At 42.3% G+C, this 23,286-nt stretch overlaps 1 protein-coding gene across 3 annotated transcripts; it reads left to right on the top strand.

Moving 5' to 3' along the window:
* Nucleotides 1–313: 313 nt before the first annotated feature.
* Nucleotides 314–23,037, top strand: LOC133111151 (basic helix-loop-helix ARNT-like protein 1). Of its 3 annotated transcripts, none has more exons than XM_061221301.1 (20): nucleotides 314–437; nucleotides 9,377–9,426; nucleotides 11,289–11,436; nucleotides 11,862–11,882; nucleotides 12,128–12,163; nucleotides 14,208–14,246; nucleotides 14,858–14,893; nucleotides 15,176–15,333; nucleotides 15,689–15,768; nucleotides 15,869–15,961; nucleotides 16,298–16,415; nucleotides 17,146–17,295; nucleotides 17,635–17,881; nucleotides 18,716–18,822; nucleotides 19,230–19,380; nucleotides 20,687–20,769; nucleotides 21,222–21,330; nucleotides 21,739–21,832; nucleotides 22,071–22,164; nucleotides 22,435–23,037. In XM_061221301.1, exons 2-20 carry the CDS (start codon nucleotides 9,414–9,416, stop codon nucleotides 22,590–22,592), a joined length of 1,935 nt encoding a protein of 644 aa, XP_061077285.1. In that variant the 5' UTR covers nucleotides 314–437; nucleotides 9,377–9,413; the 3' UTR covers nucleotides 22,593–23,037. The 3 variants fall into 3 exon arrangements, with proteins under 3 accessions (XP_061077285.1, XP_061077284.1, XP_061077283.1); XM_061221300.1 differs by lacking the exon at nucleotides 314–437 and adding an exon at nucleotides 8,227–8,631; XM_061221299.1 differs by lacking the exons at nucleotides 314–437; nucleotides 12,128–12,163 and adding an exon at nucleotides 8,578–8,631.
* Nucleotides 23,038–23,286: the final 249 nt, after the last annotated feature.

Consider the following 23,286-nt stretch of genomic DNA (forward strand, 5'->3'; position numbering starts at 1 on the left):
GTCATATAGCCGGTGACATTTAAATAAAAGAAATAGAAAACGCTAATGTAACAGCCATAGCCTCGACTTCGAATTCATTGAAGTTTCGTAACTAATATTTCCGCTGTGTAACATTCAGTGATTCATTCGTCATTAGCGGACTGGAGCAGCAAAGGTTTCTACTTGAAGAAACGATACCATTGGTCGAGCTTCTTCTTTGACGCCATTCCATTGGATTGTTGATTCGCCAGTCACATTTCTGTGGTCATCTGGTTTTAAAGCATTTCTCTGATTGGCTAAACTACAATCGTAGGCTGCTTCAGGGAGCTAATTGGTCGAAAAAGTAGGTTAGTGGTGCGACAGTCATTACAGAACGGAGAAAGTAGGTCATATACCACTGCTGTTTACCACCGTCCATATTAGACTACATTTAAATGTGTTTCCCGAGCTTTTCCCAAGTAAGTACATTTAATTATTTTACAAGGTGGCAAATGTTGAGCATCAGTTGCTAATCGCAGGCGAAAACCTAGTTATGATGATATCCTTTTCATCAAGGCATATTGTCGTTTTCAGGAGGAGGGGCGATGTGTTTGACTGGACTAGAAATGGTGCTTAAAGGCATAGCATAGTTGCCATTTAATGACGTTGGGTGAAAGAAATGGCTTTTCGTTCACTTTACTTCAAGATCATTGCGTCGCGTTGTGGTAGAAGCTTCAATTGATAGATTACTATCTGTCATACTTACAATAAACACAATTTTACAGTAACGTTAGCCAGCTGGTAGGCTAAATATTAGCTTGCTAAGTGTAGCTTGCTAACATTGTTTCGTTAAATCGTGCTTACTGATCGCCATAGCAGTTCGGGTTTAGAGGTCAAATGTATAAAAAATCTAATTAGGAAGTTCTATTTGGATATAGCGTTTTGACATAGACAGGATGCGATGTCTTATAAGGCTGGTTTTCTTCTTTATGTCAAATCGGACATTTGAGCTGTATGTTAACGTTAAGCAATGCTTAACGGTAAGTTATGCGATGTTTATTTTTTTATTATTAACTTTTCGTTTAACGTCAGTTAAATCGATGTAATTTATTTGCGATGGATTGGGCGCCCGACTTGGCTAACTAATGTAAGACACAAGGCCGGCCTAAATAACAAAATATGGTCGTTTTTCATAGCAGAAACGGAAGCTTGAATTTGTACAGTAACGCGCTACTCAATATGTAGCTAGCAGCTTGCTAGCATTTAAGCCAAGTTGTATTGCTCAAGGAACATAACGTTAGCTAACAGCAAAATGGCTTGAGCTAGTGCCATCTCTCGCAGACCATTTTTCAATTCTTGAGTGCCGGAATGCATTGCCAAGACAGACAAATGAATGGATTCATGGTTCCTGGCCTAATGTTGAGCAGACGTCGTTGTTTAGGCTACTAACTGTGATTTCGAGGAACGGCAGTCAGTGTCATAAAAATGTCCTTGCAGAGTATCTAGTTAACGTTATCTGATTACAGTATGAAACCCATTGCCTCCCCGTTCTGTTAATGTTCACAAGCTGCTATGGTGTAGCTAATATTAAAATAGCTTATTGTGAAAATTGTGGACATAATTGAATATTAGCTGGACACATGTAAGGCAGTGATGAAATATGAGCTGTTCAGGGAAGTAAAACAGAGTTCTAAATCTAAATCGATTCAGATTACCTTCATTAACAAATATAGGTCCTGGTTTTTGTAGAAAAATGTGATTTGATTGGGTATACACTGGCACTCATTTCAGCTCCGGCCATTCAATCATTTATGACATTTAACTTCATGTTTGAGACATTTGTGGTTTCTGTTGTACCCAAATTGTTTAATTGGACTATTACAAATATAACCTTCAAACACCTTTTATTAGGGAAACATAAAGTGTACGTGTCGGGGACAACAGGTTGGCAGACGATCTGTTGTACATGCATCTTAACTCAGAAGCCTTATATATACCGATGGAATTGTGGTACATGGCTAACGTTACATACTAGTTTATTCATAGCCTATATTTTTTCTAGTACCATTTATTCAAAGCTCCATATTAACCGATTGAATTGTGGTATATGGTTACATAGCCTGACATGTGCATGGAAGGCAAGTTCAAGAACCCCCCCCCCCCCCCCCAAAAAAAAAAAAAAACACACTTTTTGCCACATGCTACCCACTGCAACGCGTAGTTTTAGATTGAAGAGAAGGAACAACTCTCACGACAGCAATGGCCCCGAATGGCCCTAGACTAGTTCGAAACCAAAACACCGTTTCCAAGATACTATGGTTTGGCGGATGTCTATGTTGTGCAGGCACGGAGGCTAGCTGGTTAATGTTAGGCCCATTCGTCGTTACCTATGTAGTGTTAAAAATTGTATATTCCTTGTTTCAAAAAAGAAATAGGTGAAATTCAATCGTTCTCGCTTGTCGCTACAATTAGCCTGTAGTAGCCTACAAAGTTTTGGCCACAGAGGTAGTACCGTACCGTAAAACTAGAATCACTGTCGGAAAACGCCACGCATAGATTCAATAATTATGAAGTAATCCACTTGGGCTAGCCTATCTGAAAACAATTGGCAGCCTAGGGATTTCTGAGATGCCTGAATAAATGGTGTTGTTTTGTGTGAACGTAATGTAATGAGTTTGAAAATGATGCTGCAGAGTTTGACCCAGATTATAGTTGGTTGACGCATTGAGTACGTCACACTGCTTTTCACAGCATTCCCTTCACATCCGTTCTCCTGCCCCCTCTACTGTAAGAAAAGGAAGTAAAAAAAAAATAAAAAATAAAATGTACCATTGCTGGCAAGCTTAGAATTAGGTTTGTTTCATTTTTATACAGTCTATAGTTTGTATAGTGTAGTAGTAACATTTTCTGGGAAAACATTCAAAGACCTAGATGGCCAAATGCCCAAATGTATAATGTACAAAAAACGTATCGTTAAAATGGGAAAATAACATATGGAACTTGATCCTTTAATACACAGCGACAGAAGGGGAACTGATAGGCATATATGGTGCTCTATTTCTTGGTCGATAGTAGATAGTACTTTATGCCTTTACACTGTTCCAATAGACAAGGGTTGTAAGGTCAATTAGATCTGACTGAAGGAGGAGTGCGATTCGGTGATGTTCCTGGCCACACGAAGAGGCATTAAAGTGCTATATATTGTATTGTGTTTTTTTGGTATTGTAAAATGCTCTTTGAAAATGAATTTCCACTTAACAGCCCACCAAGTGCCCCTTTACCAAAGATGATTATTACTTTGGACAAGTGGTAACAGCAAGGACTTTCTTCCCATCCTAGGGACAAAATTGATGTTTTGATTTCTGAATACTTTGTGAGTCATTGCCTTCTCATTCTAGCCATCAACGCCCCCCACCCCCCGCCCCCATAAGTGTTTTAGAATGTGCATGGCAACAAGTCAGATTAGAACATTTTTTAAGGTGTTCTTCCATGTTCTCCACATTTCTATAGCAGATATTAATAGTGTTCTTTGCACTTTGTGTCAGAAAGCTCCATCCAGTCTGAGAAAAGGGGACTCATAAATATTAGAAAAGGCAGATAATCTAACACCTTGGGTGATGCAACTGGACTGCAGATGTTTAAAATTGACCTTTGTTAACGGACAGTTTGGCAAAAAATACATCAAAATGTGTTTTGACACAAAATACAAAACTCAGCACAAGTAAAAGCTTCAGAATAAGCTACCGAATACTTCCAAAAAAGAATCAAAATAAATAATATATTTTGTATTTTTAAAATGCAAAAATGAATGTCCTGAATAACATTATTATTAGTGAAAAGGCAAAGGTATATGCCATTTTTACATGCAATTTGCAGTTTGTTTTCTTCATAAATATTTGTCCATCTGGGCCAAATGGGAGAAGCTTTGTTTAACAAGAAAGTTCAGTGGTACATTACTAAGTAATGAGATTATATTGATCAGGGTCTGGTTTCCAGTAAGCTTTATAACTCTTGATAATCTTAGAGCCATTCAAAGTCAGTAGTAGTAGCCAATTGTTGCCACTAAGGTTTTCATAAAGAATAATGCACATGTTGGCCCATTCTTTTCAGAGGTGAGGGATTAATGAGCAAGCCAAGATGGTACATCTTCAGGCATTGTCAACCTTATTAAAATATAAAATAATTTATTGTAACAATAGTGATGGACAAATCAAGGCCAGTGGGATGCATCCACATTATCCTATTTCTGTATCATTGTGAGGATGCCTTATTTCTGAATGGTTAATAATACGCTATATTGCATTGGTTAAAGTGAGTCGGATGTCTGGATTACAAATACATGAAATGACAAAGATGGAATAAAGCAAATTTTAGTTTTAAATAAAACTAAAATGACAAAATACTGATTTGAAAATACATGTAATGGAACAGCTGCCCCTCCCTGTTTAGAGAAAACAGGTCTGAGCATTGTGGATTCATCTTATTTTTTCTATTTTATTTATTTATTTATTTTGGATGAAAAATATGTTTGGGTAATAGAGGACTCATATCTGCTGCCATTTTGCTTTCTAGTCCAGTGACAAATATATATGTTTTTTTGTGCGGAAAGCAAAGATGTTACACTGTTGATAGCTAGAGCCTTTGTGTTGTGGTGTGCGAAAAGACCGGATTTTAATGGACAAATTTATATGAAATCTGGAATTTCTACATAATGCAGGTATATTTGTTGTGTTATTCAGTCAGGCCATCTTCTAGGAGGGATGTGAAAATATTTTTATGGGAAAGTGAAAAGTGTGCTACTACCTCGCAGTAACATGTTTTAGACCAGCGGCCGTGGAGATGACCGAGCCTGCTGGGTGAGTTCACCATCCCCCAGAACAGCTTGCTGCTCGCCCTGTATTACCCCGCGCTGCCTTGTGCGTTATTTTCTAGCTGCTACACCAGTTTTGCATATGTAGGTTCATCCCCATCTAAATATTAAATAAGTAGGTGCATTTGGCATAATTATAGCCTAGCCTGCAGTGCTTAGTCAGAGATCATGGCCTGTTCATTGGAAACCCTGGCTTTACTCCAGTAAAGTCAATAACATATCATAGCATGACAAAGAAATCTTCTAAAAAACTGCTAAATGGTGCTGCGGTATAGGACCAGAGGGCTTGCCCAATCATTGCCTGTTTAGTTGTTGTTTTTGGATGCGTAAGTGCATGAAAAGCAAACTCCAGTCCTATTTACAAGACTCTTCCGCACTCACACATACTTGCACGCCTTGTCTAGCCGGTAGCATTGACGACAGCTAGATCTTTCCCGACGCGTGTTGCGTACATAGTACATTTTGTGTACGTAATTAAATGTAGCCTTGGGGTAATACAGAGTTGAGACATGCTCACTGGTCCAACAAGCTTATATCTGGCACATTTAGTCGTTAGTAGAGTGTAGGTAATGCTTAGTTTGCCAGTCTGAATTAACACAGTCCTGGGATGTGTATTTTGGGCAAACAAAAAATATGGTCACGCTGTATTTGGGTATTTTGATATTATTGCATATTACACTCATACCCAGTCGAAATAGGTCATAATGTACAAAAAAAATAAGAAAAACAAACTTGGTTGAGAACTTGCCGCATTCTATCCGCACTTGAATGCTAGTTGTGATGTAAAAATGACTATGTAGTGTTTCCACTGTGTAGTATGGTCGTTTTGAGTACGCAAAAGGTGTCCGGATGTACTGTGCTCTACAGCAATGTTAGAAATGACATACTCGCATACTACGAGAGAAGTAATATGAGTATGTAGCATGTCTCCACTGCATAGTATGTGCATTAAAATGACACATATACGATAGTAACAAACATTTCTGAGTATACAGTGGAGCTTACTCAATGGTCAAGAGATGCCCCGTAATTCATCGCAGCTGTGTTTCCATCATCTGAGCAACCAATCATATTGTGTGATTGCAAGGAATCATTTTTGATGGAACTACTATGACAGCAGCACGACCACCAAGCTTCTAAAGGGATAGTTGGGATTTCTTTATACCGGTACTTACATTGGAGGCTCCTGCTTGTGAGCTGTAAGTTACAGTGGAATGGAAGGGGGCCTTCATGCCTGCTCCACTGTTCACCTTCAGTGAACAGAATCCCTCACGACTTTCATAATGCTCAAATCAAATTACTGCTAAATCTGTTCATGTATCATTTTCTATAGAAGTTGCAGTGCGCAGCACGATTCATGCTAACGTGCGATTGTGTGTGCTAGTACGGTTTTGAAGCATACAGAAATCTCAAATGAGGGGGAAAAATAAGAAATAGAACCACCACACATTCAGTAGAAGAGTGTAGTTTGGCAGAACCATGGGAATTGTTGTGAAGTGTGATCAGTGTTATATCAAACTGAAACTCTTTAACATGCTTAGTCAGAGATCATGGCCTGTTCGTTGGAAACCCTGGCTTTACTGCTGTAAAGTCAATGACATATCATAGCATGACAAAGAAATCTTCTACTCCATAACTGCTAAATGGTGCTGCGGTATAGGACCAGAGGGCTTGCCCAATCATTGCCTGTTTAGTTGTTGTTTTTGGATGCGTAAGTGCATGAAAAGCAAACTCCAGTCCTATTTTACAAGCTTCATGTACAAGACTCTTCCGCACTCACACATACTTGCACGCCTTGTCTAGCCGGTAGCATTGACGACAGCTAGATCTTTCCCGACGCGTGTTGCGTACATAGTACATTTTGTGTACGTAATTAAATGTAGCCTTACAAGTTGCAGTGCGCAGCACGATTCATGCTAACGTGCGATTGTGTGTGCTAGTACGGTTTTGAAGCATATAGAAATCTCAAATAAGGGGGAAAAATAAGAAATAGAACCACCACACATTCAGTAGAAGAGTGTAGTTTGGCAGAACCATGGGAATCGCTGTGAAGTGTGATCAGTGATATAACAAACTGAAACTCTTTAACGGGCATGCTTTGACTGTATGCAGAACGCACACTTTTAGCAAAGCTGTGCAGGGTTCTCAAAAAATACTGAATAGTAGTGCATAACATGTTCACATGTGGAGGTCGTTTTTGAGGATGTTTATATAGTGCACAGTAGTTCATTTTCAAAGTAGCATTCTTCCAAATTTCTTTATTATGTAAAAATAAATCATACTTTGCTTGTGGTGGGGATCTGGCTAGTGTGTAGGACACTTCAGTAAGTCCTATCCCTGTTGGAGGTAGATCTCAGAAAGACTTTATGGAGAGTTTAGGAAAATTAGCAAACTACTTCAGTGGTGGAAAAATCACATAAAATCCTCAGGAGTCACACTATAGCATCTGGAAAATACCAAAGCAGCAACAAGGTTTCCTCTCTTTTGTGTGAAAATCAGGAGAGGAAGGTATGATTTGTAAACACACTTTTTCAAACATGCCCTGAAGCTCATTTATAATATGAATAATGTAGGAAGTTCAACAGCAAGCAATAAAAGACGTTACTGCTTGTCCGATTTTTGTTATTTTTAGCTAAATCTGTCCGTTTGCACTGATTTAACTGCTGGCACATTGACTGGTATTCATTGTTCCTTTGAGTAAATTAATTAAACTCCCCCTCTGTGTTCTATCTTCTCTTTACCTTCTGAGCTTACAACTGCCTATTCATAATGAATTTGTCTTGTTCCTTCTGTGCAATTCCACTACAGATGTGAAATATCTATGCATTAGACCCCCACCCTCCCGCAAAAAAAACAAACAAAAAAACAACAGGCAAAGAAAATGACTCCATGTTTGTGCTTATAGAGAAGACCCCTTTGCGTTACTCTCTCTCTCTCTCTCACACACACACACACACACACACTGTCCTCCTCAGAGACACACACACACACACACACACACACACACACACACAGTGGTTTTTACAGAGCTGCGGGATGAGCAGTGTGTTGTTGCTGGCCATGAGGGGCCCCCTCTCGGGGAGGCAACAGCACAAAGATGAGGCCCCATGCTTAAAGCGGCTGGAATGAGCGCAATGTAATCCGGAACTGCTGTAAATGGCATGTTTTGAAGAAAGTCTGCTTGGTATCCTGGCAACCAGAGTTTAGCCTGTCAATTTGGCCGAGTGACAGAAGCACTGGGCGTGTGTGTGTGTGTGCAATCGAGCGTGGGCGTGTGTGTCTGTAGGTGTGTCCGTTTAATGGAAAGGAAGAGCTGATTCTAAGAAGCAGTATCAGGTTCTGGGCCCAGGTCAAAAACTTGGAGGCGTTTCTCCGGCGACTTCCACGTGGAGCTGGAATGCCTCGCGCTCGTGCACAGACCTGGCTCAGCCTGTTAGACCGCCGTCTGCGTAGCCCTGTGCTGAGCCTCATACGCGGACAGGGTTCAGATGGATGTGGGTGGAAATTGCAGAAGGGCATCTGTTCCTCGGTAAATGCAGACACTGGGATATCGTAGTGCGAGAATCCATTGTTGGTTTTTATGGTGGTTTTGTAATTTCTGGATGAATGGAAGTATCTAATTCGGTTGGATAAAAAGGCAATTTCAGTGACAATGGAATGTTCCACAGGGTGTTAAATTGGAGAAATCTCTGAACAAGAAAATTGCTAAATCGGTTCAGCAGTGAAGACTTTTAATTTTTTAACGCAGTGGCCTGTACAACAGGCGTTTCATTTCTTGGAATGAGTCACTCTTCCTGCATAATGTGAGTACTTTTACAAAAATGGATTACATTAAGATTCTGCTGTACACAATTTTTAGCCTGCTCTAGCTGCACATTTCCTTGTTTCGAGATCCTACAGCTTTAATCCTCCCCAAGCAATACTGATATTACTAAATAAGTGGGAGGTCCAATTACATTTACATTTTAATAAAAATAATTAAATTGTCTCTGTATTTCCAGTGAATGAATGTCTCCTGCTGACATGTTACAGTAGTGTGTTGTAGATCATTCCGTAGCTGAATGTGTCGGAGGTGGCCAGGGCGGCCTGTAGCGTAGTGGTTAAGGACACGCAAGGTCGGTGGTTCTAATCCCGGTGTAGCTCCAGGGGAGGATTGTCTCCTGCTTAGTCTAATCAACTGTACGTCACTCTGGATAAGAGCGTCTGCCAAATGCCAATAATGTAATGTAATGTAATGTGTATCGGGATTTCATGCCCTATGACTGTCCGCTTTGTTGGAAAATGTAAGGATGCTCAGATGGAGTTTCGTCCTTAAAGACAAGCTGAAACAGAAGTTAGAGCAGAAGTAGCTTCTGCAATATGACGTATACATGAGTGAAACATCTTTCAGGGGGAATTTGTGAAAGGCGGGGGGGAGGTCTATTTGAAAAGGATGTTGATTGGGGGGGAAAACCCTCTAATCAAGACCTTAATAAAAAGCAGGGTTTCAGGGGTAATCTGTATGGGGCAGGCCCAGAAAACATTAACCCCCCCCCCCTCTCTTTTCAGACTACAGAGACCAGTGAGATGCTTTGAGAACGACTGTATGAACATTTGTGGTGAGTGTCGTCCTGTGCCACTTCAAAGCCACGTGGTCTGTTTGAAGTGGGTTTTGTTTGCAGATACTGCTTTTACCACTGTTCCATATACTGTGTGCTAAATACACTCATTGAGCACTTTATTAGGTATTTATAAGACTTATTTATTAGATGTATTGGTCTTCTTCTGCTGCTGTAGCCTACTTAGAGATTTGACATGTTGTGTTTTCAGAGATGCTCCACTGTGGTAATGTGTGGTTATTTGTGTTAGTGTCAACTTCCTGTCAGCTTTGACCCATCTGGCCCTTCTCTGACCTCCTTCATTAACAAGGCATTTTTACTCGGTGAACTGCTGCTCACTGGAGGTTTTTTGTTTTTCGCACCATTCTCTGCAAACTCTAGACTGCATACAAATCCTTGGAGATCAGCAGTTTTTGAGATATTCAAACCACCCTGTCTGGCACCAACAATCATTCCATGGTCAAAGTTACTTAGGTCGTCCCCTTTTTGACATTTGGTCTGAAAAACATGTGAACCTCTTGACCATTTCTGCATACTTTTATGCATTTAGTTGCTGTCACATGATTGGCTGATTAAATATTTGCATTAAAAAGCTGGTGTACAGGTCTACCTAATAAAGTGGTCACTGAGTGTGTACTGGCCATTTAATTCACCACTGTAATGGCCTGCGTGATGCGTTCTCCTAATTGGGGAAACTTGCAGTTCTACACATTATTCTACTATTCTTCTTGCTTGTTCATGCAGCTAGACTGAACTCATTTTACTTTCACACAATGTCCACTTGTACAAAGGATCTGATTTTGGCTATCAATTTACAGAATCAGTTATTACCAGTTAAATGTCAAAACTATAAAGTTTTATCATTAATATGGTCAAATTGCAAAATACGTTTTGCACAAATTAGTTGTGAATCACAGGACAAGTGATTCATCCAAATGAAGACAGAATGGCTTTACTATTATGATAGCTTTGCTAATATCCAATAAATCATTCTGATAATAACCATGGACAGTGTTAGAGGATATACATTTTATTCCTTTAAACCAGATAATTCAGGTAGACTGTATTTTTGCCTTTACATTTACATCAGTCAGTGCATGAAAATGAGTTTGTTTTCCTTGTTAGCTGGGCTGGCTATAGTTGAAGAGCAATAAGAGTCGATGAAGGTGGTGCATTGTTGACTCTTCACTTGCTTGGTGGACATTTTGAATTTGATTGACCACGTTTGCGTAATAAAAGTGAAGAGCCCAACAAAGCCCTACCCTAACTGATTTTGCTTGGTGGACCTTTTGTTCAGGTGTGCAATTTCAGGTAATGGTGTGTTGCTTCACCAGCCTACATGTTTGTGGCACAAGTCATTCTTGGTGGCCTAGTGCTTGTTATAATTTTTGGGTTGACTGGGGAAAAAATTAAAATCCTAAATTATAGCATACAGTTGGATATGAACTCAAGTTATTCTGGATTTCCACACTTTATTCCAGTTGGACATATGTTCTGGTGAAGAAAAGTACATCTGAGGTCCCCATCTTGCTCACACCACCATGTCTGTTAATACTGTCCGAATACTCTCATTATGTCTTAAAATAATAATAGCTAGTGGCATGTGGTGTCTATAGCTTGGAGTATCGACTGAGTGCTGTCACTTTGCTGGCTGGCATCTTCTCTTAATTGTGATTGGCAATGTGTGCTACAGGGGTTATTATTTGTGCCATTCCACACAGTTCATTCATACGCAAAGAAAAATGATCATTTCTGAATGATACAATGGTGAGGTATTGCACATGCTCTGTGCAGATATGAAATATGACCCACAGGAGGAGCTTGTCTTGCTGTGTGTACATTACCAATGTCTTTGCTCATAGATGATCTAATGGCAGACCAAAGAATGGACATTTCTTCAACAATGAACGAGTTCATGTCCCCCGGCTCCACCGACCTGATCAGCAGCTCCATCAACCCCCCGGGGATGGACTACACCCGCAAGAGGAAGGGCAGCTCTACAGACTACCAGTAAGCCAACCCTGCCCCGCTCACAGCACCGCTCCATCCACCGCTCCATCCACTGCTCCATCCACTGCTCCATCCACTGCTCCATCCACTGCTCCATCCACTGCTCCATCCACCGCTCCATCCACTGCTCCATCCACCGCTCCATCCGCTCACAGAGGCCTGCAGCGTTCAAAAGAATGGATTGTCTATTGTCTGTTTTGGCACAAATCAAAAAAAAAATTATCTCTGAAATGTATTATGCCTTATTAATGTACACACATTTACATTACTGCAGCATGGCCATCTTACTGGAGTGCAGAGAAAAGTTGAAATCTAAACTGCAAATTGAATCTTTTTGTTAGAAAAGAGGATGAAACTGTCAGCTGGCATGCAGTTTAAATAAAAACTGATGAAATTGTAACAAATTCATTTTCTTGCCTTTTCAGAATTGATGGATTTTCTTTTGAGTAAGTATCAACACAATTTCCATTTGCACTCCCAATTTCTCAAATGATTAAAATGTCATGAGTTTGTAAAGGGCTGCATCTATTCCCAAACTCTGTGCCATGGCTTACCTTCACCTTCGTGATGCCAGGCAGCTGTCTGACCAAAGAGCATCTGCTTGTGTGTGGATCCTCAAGCCCACCTGCCATTTTAAGTGCTAGAGAACGTTCTGCTCTTTCTCTAGAAAAAATGCTTTGTTTCCCCTCAGATCACAGGCAGCAGGGCTGAGATTCCTCATTCCCAGGTTAGGATGTGTGTTAGGCTGTGTGTGTTTCACTCTCAGGGTCTGTACGTATGTCTGCTGAACTAAAAAAGAAATACTCTGGCCCTAACTGAGAGTTTAACCAAAGGGAACTGGCTCACTGATATTTAAACACATGCCACTTGCACTTGTGTTTAACAGTAATGATTGAATTATTGATTATAAAAAAAGTATCTTTTGATATGAGGTGTAATCTCCAGGTGGGATACAGGGGCAATAACCCCTCTAATGATCATAAATGGGCAGTGCATCCCCCAATAAAATTCTTTATTTATGCTTTATCCCCCTGCATTGTGAAACTAGCCCCCGTGAGGTCCATTTGTCTAGGGGAGAAGTAGAGAAGTGTAAACTGTAGCAGTCATTGGTGAAGAGAGTTGAAATAATAATAATGGCACAGCTTTGAATGTGTTTTAATAAATCTTACTGTAATAATTATAATCTAGCTATGATCAGGAAAAGTTTCAATGTAGCTGTTTTATTGCGTATAAATACAGATAGCGACTGATTATTTTTGTTTGTGTGCTTGTGTTAATAACGGTTAAAATCAAGCTGGCTGCTGATCGCAAAAAATTGTTCGTTTTCTCTCAACTTATAGAGCGGTCACAAGAGAAGGGAGTATATAAGGCTTTATAGGGCTTTTAGACTGGGAGCTCGCCTATACACAACTACACTACTATTATGGACAAGTTGCTAACGTGGTTTTTGGGGCATTTTTTGGTATGTGAAGATTCTGTGATGCACCATGAAAAGTAAATATAGAGGGAAACGTTTGAGCATTTGAAGTATGCAAAATAACTGGTAACGTGTAAAGAAATAAAAACAACTTTTTCCAGAAGTAAGCAGTTTCCACTGGGGTTTCCATTTTTTACTTTATTAAAGCACACAGCCATGCGTACAGTTTCACTTGCAGCTGCAAACAAAGCACTCCCTGTAATGGGAAGTAGTGGACTCTGGTTGGAGTGTGATGTTAACATACATGAATTATAATATACTGGACACTGAGAGACGTGGTGGTTCTTTATTTATGTTTTACCTTTAACTATTAAATGTAATTCAGATTTAAATGGTCTTCATAAGCTGGGGATATATAGGCCTACATCAGTATGTTTGGATATTTTTCCACCTTAATACTTGAAAGAGCCATTTAATAGCCTATTTGTAAATATTACCTACAGGAATGCTCACTTCAACCTCTCCAGTGTTGAACCCAACGTTACACCCTTGAGTTTCACCCTAAATATTGAGTAAATGAGTTGGCAAGCCAGCAGGAGCGTAGAGGAGACTGCTGGAGACCTTATTGGGTAGTATAATGTACTTTGAATACATCCGATTTTTAGTATTTCCTTTCCATTATAGTATACATTACCTTGAGGCCTTGAACCTTGTAGTGCCTTGAAGTTTGTATATTTTGAAAACACCCATTTTGGAGTTATTACCATCATAATTTCAATAGAAAATGATACCCAGTCCGATGATGCTGATGTTCTAACAAAGGAACTATCGATCCCCAGTTGGTACAATAATGTTACATCTTATTGTGTATACTGTGTGAGTTTTAAGACTATGACATAAGATTTGAAATTGTGGAAATTTCATGGAATATTGTTCAATATATTATGGCTCACAAGCTTATTTCATTTGTTGCTGGTTTCTGCATGATGGTTTCTGTATACTTAACTCAGAATAAACAGATTATAAGAAAGTTGCTCAGTTTTGAGATGGTAAGAAAATATTGGTTGGATATCTTTTGTGTGTAGAATGCTTTTTACCAGCATTGTACATGCATTTTATGTCTCAGTGTGGTATGACCTTTCATTTGTATTGAATTATCCAGGACCTGTCATTTTAGATGGATGGCAGAGTTTGAATGTTTGGAGCTGTGAATGTTGTTTTTGTACACCCATGACCCATGTATGACCCTTGTCTTTGTGCCATGCACATAAATCTGTCCTCGTCAGTAACCTGAAAAACAAGCTTTAGTGTATGTTTGTCAGTTTCGGAGGACTAACCATGTCTTTTTTTGCAGGGATAGCATGGACACTGACAAGGATAAGCAACTGGGAAGGTATGTCTCGTTATGTTTGTAAGCTGCATTACGGTGACCAGTTCTATTCACACTGCAGTGTGGTGACCAGTTATATTCACACACTGCAGTGTGGTGACCAGTTATATTCACACACTGCAGTGTGGTGACCAGTTATATTCACACACTGCAGTGTGATGACCAGTTATATTCACACACTGCAGTGTGGTGACCAGTTCTATTCACACACTGCAGTGTGGTGACCAGTTATATTCACACACTGCAGTGTGGTGACCAGTTATATTCACACCAGGGAGCGAGATTCACTCACCAGGGACCTGTTCTGGCTAATTGGATGCCCACAGTCAGCCAAAGCTGCACATAAAGTGTGTCTCTGGACTGAAAGCAGGAGATTCACTCAGTAACCTGAAAAATACAAACATTTTGTGCATTGGACTGTAATTACGGGTGAATCTGTGTGTGCTGCAGTATTCCACAAACCTGTTTGATCCATTCATGTCTGAGAGAGTCTGTAAAGCTGCCTGTGTTCCTGTTTGTGAATGGAGAGATCAAAAGGCCCTGCCCCGTCCAGTATGTCAATAACTCGGATCATCCCACACAATCCTTGCTTATCCCACTTTCTTCCTCTCCAGGGACTGCGCTGAGCAGGGCCGGATAAAGAACGCCAGGTACCCTGAGCCCATCCCAATCCCGTTTCCATGCTCAGTAAAGTTTTTGGATGTGAGACATAACTTGTGTTTCTGTGGGTCCTGGTGCCACAGACGGCATCCTTCCCTCTAGGGAATGTTTCTGTAGTATTTCAGGGCTTTGCTCGGTAACAATAACTAAGACGGCGGTTGTGCTAAGTGCTAAGATCGCTTGACCCACACACTGGCACTCATGCAGGCTGTAGACTTTAGCCCGCTGTCATGCTGAGTGCTAACTGCTGCGCTCGCTGTTCCTGGTCACAGGGAGGCTCACAGTCAAATCGAGAAGAGGCGGCGTGACAAGATGAACAGCTTCATCGACGAGCTGGCGTCGCTAGTACCCACCTGCAACGCCATGTCCCGCAAGCTGGACAAGCTAACGGTGCTGCGTATGGCCGTGCAGCACATGAAGACTTTACGAGGTGAGGGAGCCGCTCCTTCACCGAGAGCAGGACACCCACGCTCGTCAGAGAGCGAGCGATACTCACCGTCTCGCTGCTTCTCTTTTAAGCGTGTGTGGTGGCTTGCAGCCATTAAGTAAATATTAGAGGGGTTAGAAGGTCCAGGTTTTAGTGTTGATAGTAGTAGCTGGTAGAGTGCCAGTAATTTGCTTTTCTTTTCCTTTTGATTTTATTTCGGGTTAACGGTGTTGCTTTTCCTGCTCTAAAAGTCAAGATCGCAGTGCAAAGATCAATGGTCATTTGGGGGGAGAAACGCAATAAAATATAAATGATTGTTTTTTTACGTATACAGACAAGTTTAAAATTGTTTACCCAGGTGCTGCTAATCCCTACACTGAGGCAAACTACAAACCAGCGTTCCTCTCAGATGATGAACTAAAGCACTTAATATTGAGGGTAGGTCACCTATGCTGGCATTGCATCACCTCTGCACGGCAGCAGACACACACATGACCACTGACCCTTGACCCCGCTGAGCCTCTCCTCTCTCCAACAGGCTGCTGACGGCTTCCTCTTTGTCGTTGGCTGCGATCGTGGGAAGATCCTCTTTGTGTCAGAGTCTGTTTACAAAATCCTAAACTACAGCCAAGTAAGTCTCATGAAATGTAAAGCTCTGAATTTCTTTTTTTATTTCCATTTCCTTTGACCAAAGTCTGGTTTGCAGATCATTTTGCTTTGGATTTAAATGAGCGATGGGTTTGAGTTAGCTATATCTTTAAGTTGGATATGGGCTTAATGGTGGATAATATAAATTAGCTGTGTTTAAGTTAACTATGGGTTTAAGTTCGCTATGGGGATTCGTTACCTTTTTTTCATACTTATGCAAGTTGCCTGGTTGGGCAAGTTGACAAGAAATCTACTACAAGTAATCCATTACATTTTGGAATTGAGTCTACTACAAACAAGTGCCAATGTCTCTTCTCAGAACGACCTGATTGGCCAGAGTCTGTTCGACTATCTGCATCCGAAGGACATCGCCAAAGTGAAGGAACAGCTGTCCTCATCGGACACAGCGCCCAGGGAACGGCTCATCGATGCCAAGAGTAATGTATCCCAGAATATCTCAGGTTACACTCCATCCCTGGGGGAGCAGGAACGGACTGTGCCCAGTGGAGGGAACACAGTTAATCAGGCTCCTCGGAGCATGCCTCCCTCTCTCTCAATCTCTCACATACACACATACACATACACACACACACACACACACACACACACACACACACACACACACACAGCTCGGGTGAGAGGGAGTGTGTGCTATAGTTTATTCAATATATAGAAACTGCTAAGCTAAGGAATTGTGATGAATTATGGAGAGAGAAGTGTAGTTTGCTGCAGACAGTTATTGCAGCAGTTATTGCAGCAGATACCATGATGTAACTTAGTTCAGTAAAGAGTAACCCTCACAAGCACTGTATCAGAGATGTAAGCAGTGTGGAGGTACTGTAATACGGATCCAGGTACAATAGGAATGCAGTTACACTAAGAGCAATAGAGGTAGCAGCATAGTCATATTAATGCCTGTGTGTCTCTAGCTGTAGTCATGGTAGGGTGTGTGTGTCCAGCTGTAGTTTTAGTAAGGTGTGTGTGTGTGTGTGTCCAGCTGTAGTTTTAGTAAGGTGTGTGTGTGTGTGTGTCCAGCTGTAGCCATGGTAGGGTGTGTGTGTGTCCAGCTGTAGCCATGGTAGGGTGTGTGTGTATGTCTCCAGCTCTAGTCATAGCAAGGGGTGTGTGTCCAGCTGTACTCATAGTAGTGTGTCTCTGTGTTTCCAGCGGGTCTCCCGGTGAAGACGGACATCGCGCCAGGCCCATCCCGGCTCTGTTCCGGTGCGCGCCGTTCCTTCTTCTGCAGGATGAAATGCAACAGACCCTCCGTAAAAATGGAGGACAAGGAGTTCCCCTCCACCTGCTCCAAAAAGAAAGGTAGATCCTCCTCCTGCTCAATAAAGAAAGGTAGAACCTCCTCCTGTTCCATAAAGAAAGACCCTCCTCTCTCCCGTGCCTGACCTTGTAGGGAGTGTTTCCCAAGGAGTTCCTCATACTCTTCCAGTTTGTGCGAGGAGACGTAAATCAGCACTTATGTAAAACCTCTGCTTGGATGCTACTTCGCTTTAGCGTCGTTGAGGTTACAGTATGGATCTGTTATTAACCTGGGAGCGCGCAGAGTAAAGCTATGTTTCACACGGGGAAGATGAGATTGTATTTCTGTAACTGGAGGCTGACCGCAGCATGACCGCGTGTGTGCATTTCTCTCACCTGCAGCCGACAGGAAGAGCTTCTGCACCATCCACAGCACAGGCTACCTGAAGAGCTGGCCACCCACCAAGATGGGCCTGGAGGAGGACAACGAGCCCGACAACGAGGGCTGCAACCTCAGCTGCCTGGTGGCCATCGGCCGGCTGCACCCCCACATCGTCCCCCAGTCCAGCCACGGAGACATCCGCGTCAAACCCACCGAGTACGTCTCGCGCCACGCCATCGACGGCAAGTTCGTCTTCGTGGACCAGAGGTGAGGCCGCCCAGACTCAAATTCAAATGACGCATTTGAATTCAAATTCACATCCAAGCACGCTTTCAGTGTCCTCTCGGCAAGCAGTTCACAGGAACATATAATGAAAGAACGTGTCATTATTCATACTGCAGATGCTGCACTATGGAGTGCTGGATATGCTTATTACAAGATATTTCTATGCAGGAATTAGGGGAACTGGTGACTGTGGGGTTTGTAAGGGTTATGTACAGCGTACAATGCATCTCTGTATATTGGGTCAAAGGATAAACACGCTTAACATACAAGCTTTGTATGCAAGTCTGGCTCTGTATGTAATTGCCGGTGTAGGCAGGTCCCACCAGTGTGTTGCAGTCGGGGGGCATTGCAGACCTTTCCCCACCATGGTGTTGAAATGAAGAAATGAAGAAGAGTGAGGTCTTTACTGAGAACTGTGTGGGCAGCTCAGCCCCCAGAGCAGGCAGCAGGCCCCAGTGTGGTCATTTTCCAAATTTAGCCTGAGGGAGAAGCATTCCAGCTCGGGGGCTGGGGGGGAACCGGGGGGGAACCGGGGGGTAGACGGGATTCAGCTCTGTTCCTCCCCTCACCCTGCAGACCTCACTGTGTGCTGCTCGTGTGATTGACAGTACACACTTAGGCTCCAGTATCCTACATTTACACACGGTGGTAATGGACTGGTTGTCCATTTGCCTTTTTGTATCTGAATGGCAGTGTCTCCAATGTGCCATTTGGAGCAGTTTGACGTCATTGATAACTTTTTGGGAATTTGTTTAGTGAATGTGGATTTTTCATGCGTACACTAATGCAGGTCGCATGGTCTTGTCTCTGCCTCAGGGCCACGGCGATTCTTGCCTACTTACCCCAGGAGCTCTTGGGGACGTCTTTCTATGAATATTTCCATCAGGACGACATCGGGCACCTGGCGGAATGCCATAAACAAGGTACCTGTTCTTGTACCTGTGCACTGTGACTGTACCCATGCAGAGATCATATGCTGCTCTGAGGATTGGGCTCCACTGTGTGGGTAGTGGGGTGCGGGAGTTCAGTCATATAGCTGTACTCCCACAGGAGCGAGGCCCATTCACCCTTTCTCCAACTCTTAAGCACCGCACCAGAAAACCTCCCTGTACAAGCCGGCTTGGCTCACAGACAGGATTTATCTTGCAGTATTTTACTGCTGCTTTCAGGCAATTTATATTGCTTTAAATATACTGTACTGGTAAGATATGACTCCATACCTGGCATTGGAGTTATGTAGGGGCTGAGACTCCAGTTGAAGTGAAAGGGGGGGGGGTTGTGGGCTCTGAGGCGATGATGTGGCACTCAGTGGACCCTCTCCTGTGTGCAGTGCTGCAGATGAGGGAGAAGATCAACACAAACCTGTACAAGTTTAAGGTAAAAGATGGATCCTTCATCACGCTGCGCAGCCGCTGGTTCAGCTTCATGAACCCCTGGACCAAAGAGGTCGAGTACATCGTCTCCACCAACACCGTAGTCTCGTAAGTCCCTGTGCCTTCACCCACACAAACCCCTTACGATGTGCTGCAGACTCATTTCCATTGATGGACTGACTGATGTAAATATAAGGACAAAAATATAGCCGACCTGAATCATCTGGTTTAACAAGGAATAAAATGTCTCTGCTCTAACACTGTCAGAATGATTTATTGGATATTAGCAAAGCCATCATAATAGCAAAGCCGCTCTGTCTTCATTTGGGTGACTAATTTGTCTGCTGTGATTCACTACTAATTTGTTCAAAATGTATTACTTTGTTTTGCAATTTGACCGTATTAATGATCAAACTTTATAGTTTTGACATTTAACTGGTAATAACTGACTCTGTAAATTGATAGGCACATCAAAGCCAAAAGCAGATCCTCTGTACAAATGGTCATAGTGTGAAAGTAAAATGAGTTCAGTCTAGCTGCATGAACAAGCAATGTGTAGAATAATGTGTAGAACTGCAAGTTTCCCTAATTAGTAGGAGAAGCTCCTGGGAAAATGTCAAATGCATCACGCAGCCAGTGCACTCTCAGTGGCCACTTTATTAGGCAGACTTGTTGATTACAAGTCTGATTGCACCAGCTTGTTGATGCTAATATTTAATCAGCCAGACATGTGACAGCAACTAAATGCATAAAAGCATGCAGACGTGGTCAAGAGGTTCAGCTGTTTTTCAGACCAAATGTTAGAGAATGGTAACAGTAATGCAAATAACCATGCATTACAACAGTGGAATGCAGAAGAGCATCTCTGAACACACAACACGTCAAACCTCCAAGTGGATAGGCTACAGCAGAAGAAGACTTAATAAGTCTAAAATACCTTATTAAGCGCTCACCGAGTGTACGTCATAGTGCTATCGCTGTGTCAACAAAATGTGAACATTACCCTCACATGCAACTTTTAGTGCCTGAATGTAGTTATTCTCCACCAATAATTGACAAAAAGTTTTAACAGAACTGTTAACTGTTGACAAGTTATTTAACCAAAAAGGAAAATAAAAATGCAGAATTGTCTTGCATATACTATTTACTGTACCTGGCTGCATAACGACATGTTAGTGTGAACATTTTATTTTAAAGTGGAGACAACACTTTTGTAATAATCACTGTAATTGTCCACTGTGGCACTACGTTACCACAGCCACAGTTCTTTATATTTCCATCAAACACATGAACTGATTCTGAGTAACACTATTACACTATGTCCTGTAATCTTCATTTGAGTGTATTTTGGGGCTGTTGGGTGCTTTAGCGGGGGGGGATGTGAGGACTTGCTGAGGTATTTGCCCTCTTGCAGGGGAAGCTCCCTTGACGACCCCAGCTACCCCCAGCTCGCTGCCTCCCCCCAGAGCATGGACAGCGTACTGACAGCCGGAGACGGTAAATTCCTCCCATACCGGTTTATAATCTCCTGTCAGAAAGCTGCTTAAGGATTCAGCATTCAGTACATATACATCGCTAGAATCATCAGATTGTTGTGCATAACATTTACATAATTAGAACTCCCAGGCATTGGTTGCTTTAAATGATCATTTGGAAAGATAAATGTGATATATGAACGTGCTTAATAAGTGTAAGGTTGTCATTTTCTTCTAAATAATATTTCATTAGATTGTAACAAGTGTTGGCACACTTCTCTGTGTGCTCGTATCTACCCATCAATAGGATGTTGTATTAGTTATGTTATTACCATGATATTAGTGTGTGAAGGTGATGATTGTACTTATTGCATTGGTTGCATGGGATGATGTGTTTTAGTACATTAGCCTGTGGTGCTATGTGATGTGTGTGTAATTACCATGGGACAGTATGATAAGCTGGTTTGTTTTTAGGAGCCGGGAAGCGGGCGCTCCAGACCGTGCCAGGTATCCCAGGGGGCACGAGGGCAGGGGCGGGGAAGATTGGCCGCATGATTGCAGAGGAAGTGATGGAGATCCAGCGGTGAGAAAGCACACTTCCTGTTATAACCACACTCCTGTTATAACCACACTCCTGTGACCTCTTTGTTGTAATTACATGGCTATGTTGTAAACACACACCTATCAGTCTATGGCCCATCTGTAATGACCATATGCCCCTGACTCCTTAGTACACCTAAAATTCTGCTGTTACAACCACATGCATGCAGCTAATGTAACCATACAATTTTGAACAACATCTTTTACTACCAAACACCTATGAGCATTTGCAGTATGGTAAGAATGTATGCCCCTTGACCTAGAAACTGGAAGGTGTAGTTCTAAATTATCTTGCGTCAATACCTGCTGCAATAAAATAAAAGATGTTGTTTTCAAGTTTGCCAGTGCGCTGTTGTTCTGGTTTAAATGATGGTCTTTGTGTATGCGACAGAATTCGAGGCTCATCTCCCTCCAGCTGTGGCTCCAGCCCCCTCAACATCACCAGTACGCCCCCTCCTGACACCTGCTCCCCAGGAGGAAAGAAGGCAAGTTCCCCCAAACCTTTGCCTCCCCGAGCAGGAAGTCTACATTCCCCGTTCAGTACCTCAGAACTCCCCCAGGCCCCCTTCTCCATTCTATACTCAGAAAGCTACAGTCCCAGCCTGTGCGGAGAACACTGCAAACCCAGTCAGGGAATGCGGCCATTGGGCTTGTAGCAAAGGTGTTAGCATTAGCGCTAACACATTAGCCCAATGGGGATACTTACCCGTTTGTTTGTTCCAGATTCAAAATGGTGGAACTCCAGACATTCCTTCAGCTGGTATGGTACATGGACCTGACTCCATAGGATACCCCTACTCCAATAACTCCATAATGAGTAAGTGCAACATGTTGGATAATTCATTTGGCAGTATACTTTTAATTGCATAAAACAAACACACATTAATCAGAATAAGTTAAACAGTCCTCCAAATGAAGTGCCTGGTAAAACATGGTGTAAAATAGTCAATGGCTTGCTGGCAAGCGTGGGGTATGGGTGGTATGGTGATAACGTGATTATAATAATTCCGAAAAGGAATAAAATATTTTAATGAAAGAAGAGAACCGTTGACCGTGTCCTGATGCGTCTCTTTGCTGTGCTGCGTAGGCGATAACTCCCATATTGGCATCGACATCATGGACGAGCCCGGCTCCAGCAGCCCCAGCAACGACGAGGCGGCCATGGCCGTCATCATGAGCCTGCTGGAGGCCGACGCCGGGCTGGGGGGCCCCGTAGACTTCAGCGACCTGCCCTGGCCCTTGTGAGGCCCGCTGGGGGCCACCCAGGACCACGGGGGGTGGGGTGAGGGTGGAGAGGCAGCCTTCAGAGCCATATCAGCGGGGCCCCGCGACAGCCTGGCACGGCCAGACGGAGCCCGCAAAGCATGCTGGGAGCAGTCAGCGTGCGCAGTCCTCTGGTTACATCGATGCATAGTAAAGACAAAATGTTTCAGTTCTCCAGGTTTTTCTATGTCCATCTGTAAACACTGGCATTATCCCTAGGTTTGTTTGGTTTTTGAATGCCATTTCAGTTTTAGTGTTTTGGTGTTTTTACACTACAAAAAGGTTTCCATGTTGAATATTTCCTATGAAAATTGTATCATAAACCTGTTTAATCTATCATGTAAGAATTCTTTTCTCTAAATATATGGTAAAAGTGTATTGTAGCAGCAGTGAAATATTTTTAAAATAAAAGTCTTTGTTTCTCTTGCTTCTGGCTCACTGTACAGCAGTCAAAGTATTCAGCCTGGAATGTATTTATACAGAATGCAGTACCTTGACGTGAAATTATTCATGCGACTGATGAATCACGTTGAAAATGCCGGAGTTTTTCCTCAGAATAATTCATGTTACGATGGATTCATCATTCTGTGGGCTTTTGATTGGTTGCTATAAAGAGCTGAGATATTTCTGTACTGTGTTGCCATCCTGTGGCAGACTGGAGGAGGCAGAGAAGCTC

Source organism: Conger conger, chromosome 15, assembly GCF_963514075.1.
Source record: "Conger conger chromosome 15, fConCon1.1, whole genome shotgun sequence".
Lineage (NCBI taxonomy): Eukaryota > Metazoa > Chordata > Actinopteri > Anguilliformes > Congridae > Conger > Conger conger.

Bases quoted from the DNA above. Each gene is read 5' to 3' on its own strand.
- LOC133111151 (XM_061221300.1), top strand. From the start codon at position 8,609: ATGAGTCACTCTTCCTGCATAAT. The intron at 15,769-15,868 runs GTAGGTCACCTA...TCTCTCCAACAG, and splicing joins TAAAGCACTTAATATTGAGG to GCTGCTGACGGCTTCCTCTT. The intron at 21,331-21,738 runs GTGAGAAAGCAC...TGTATGCGACAG, and splicing joins GAAGTGATGGAGATCCAGCG to AATTCGAGGCTCATCTCCCT.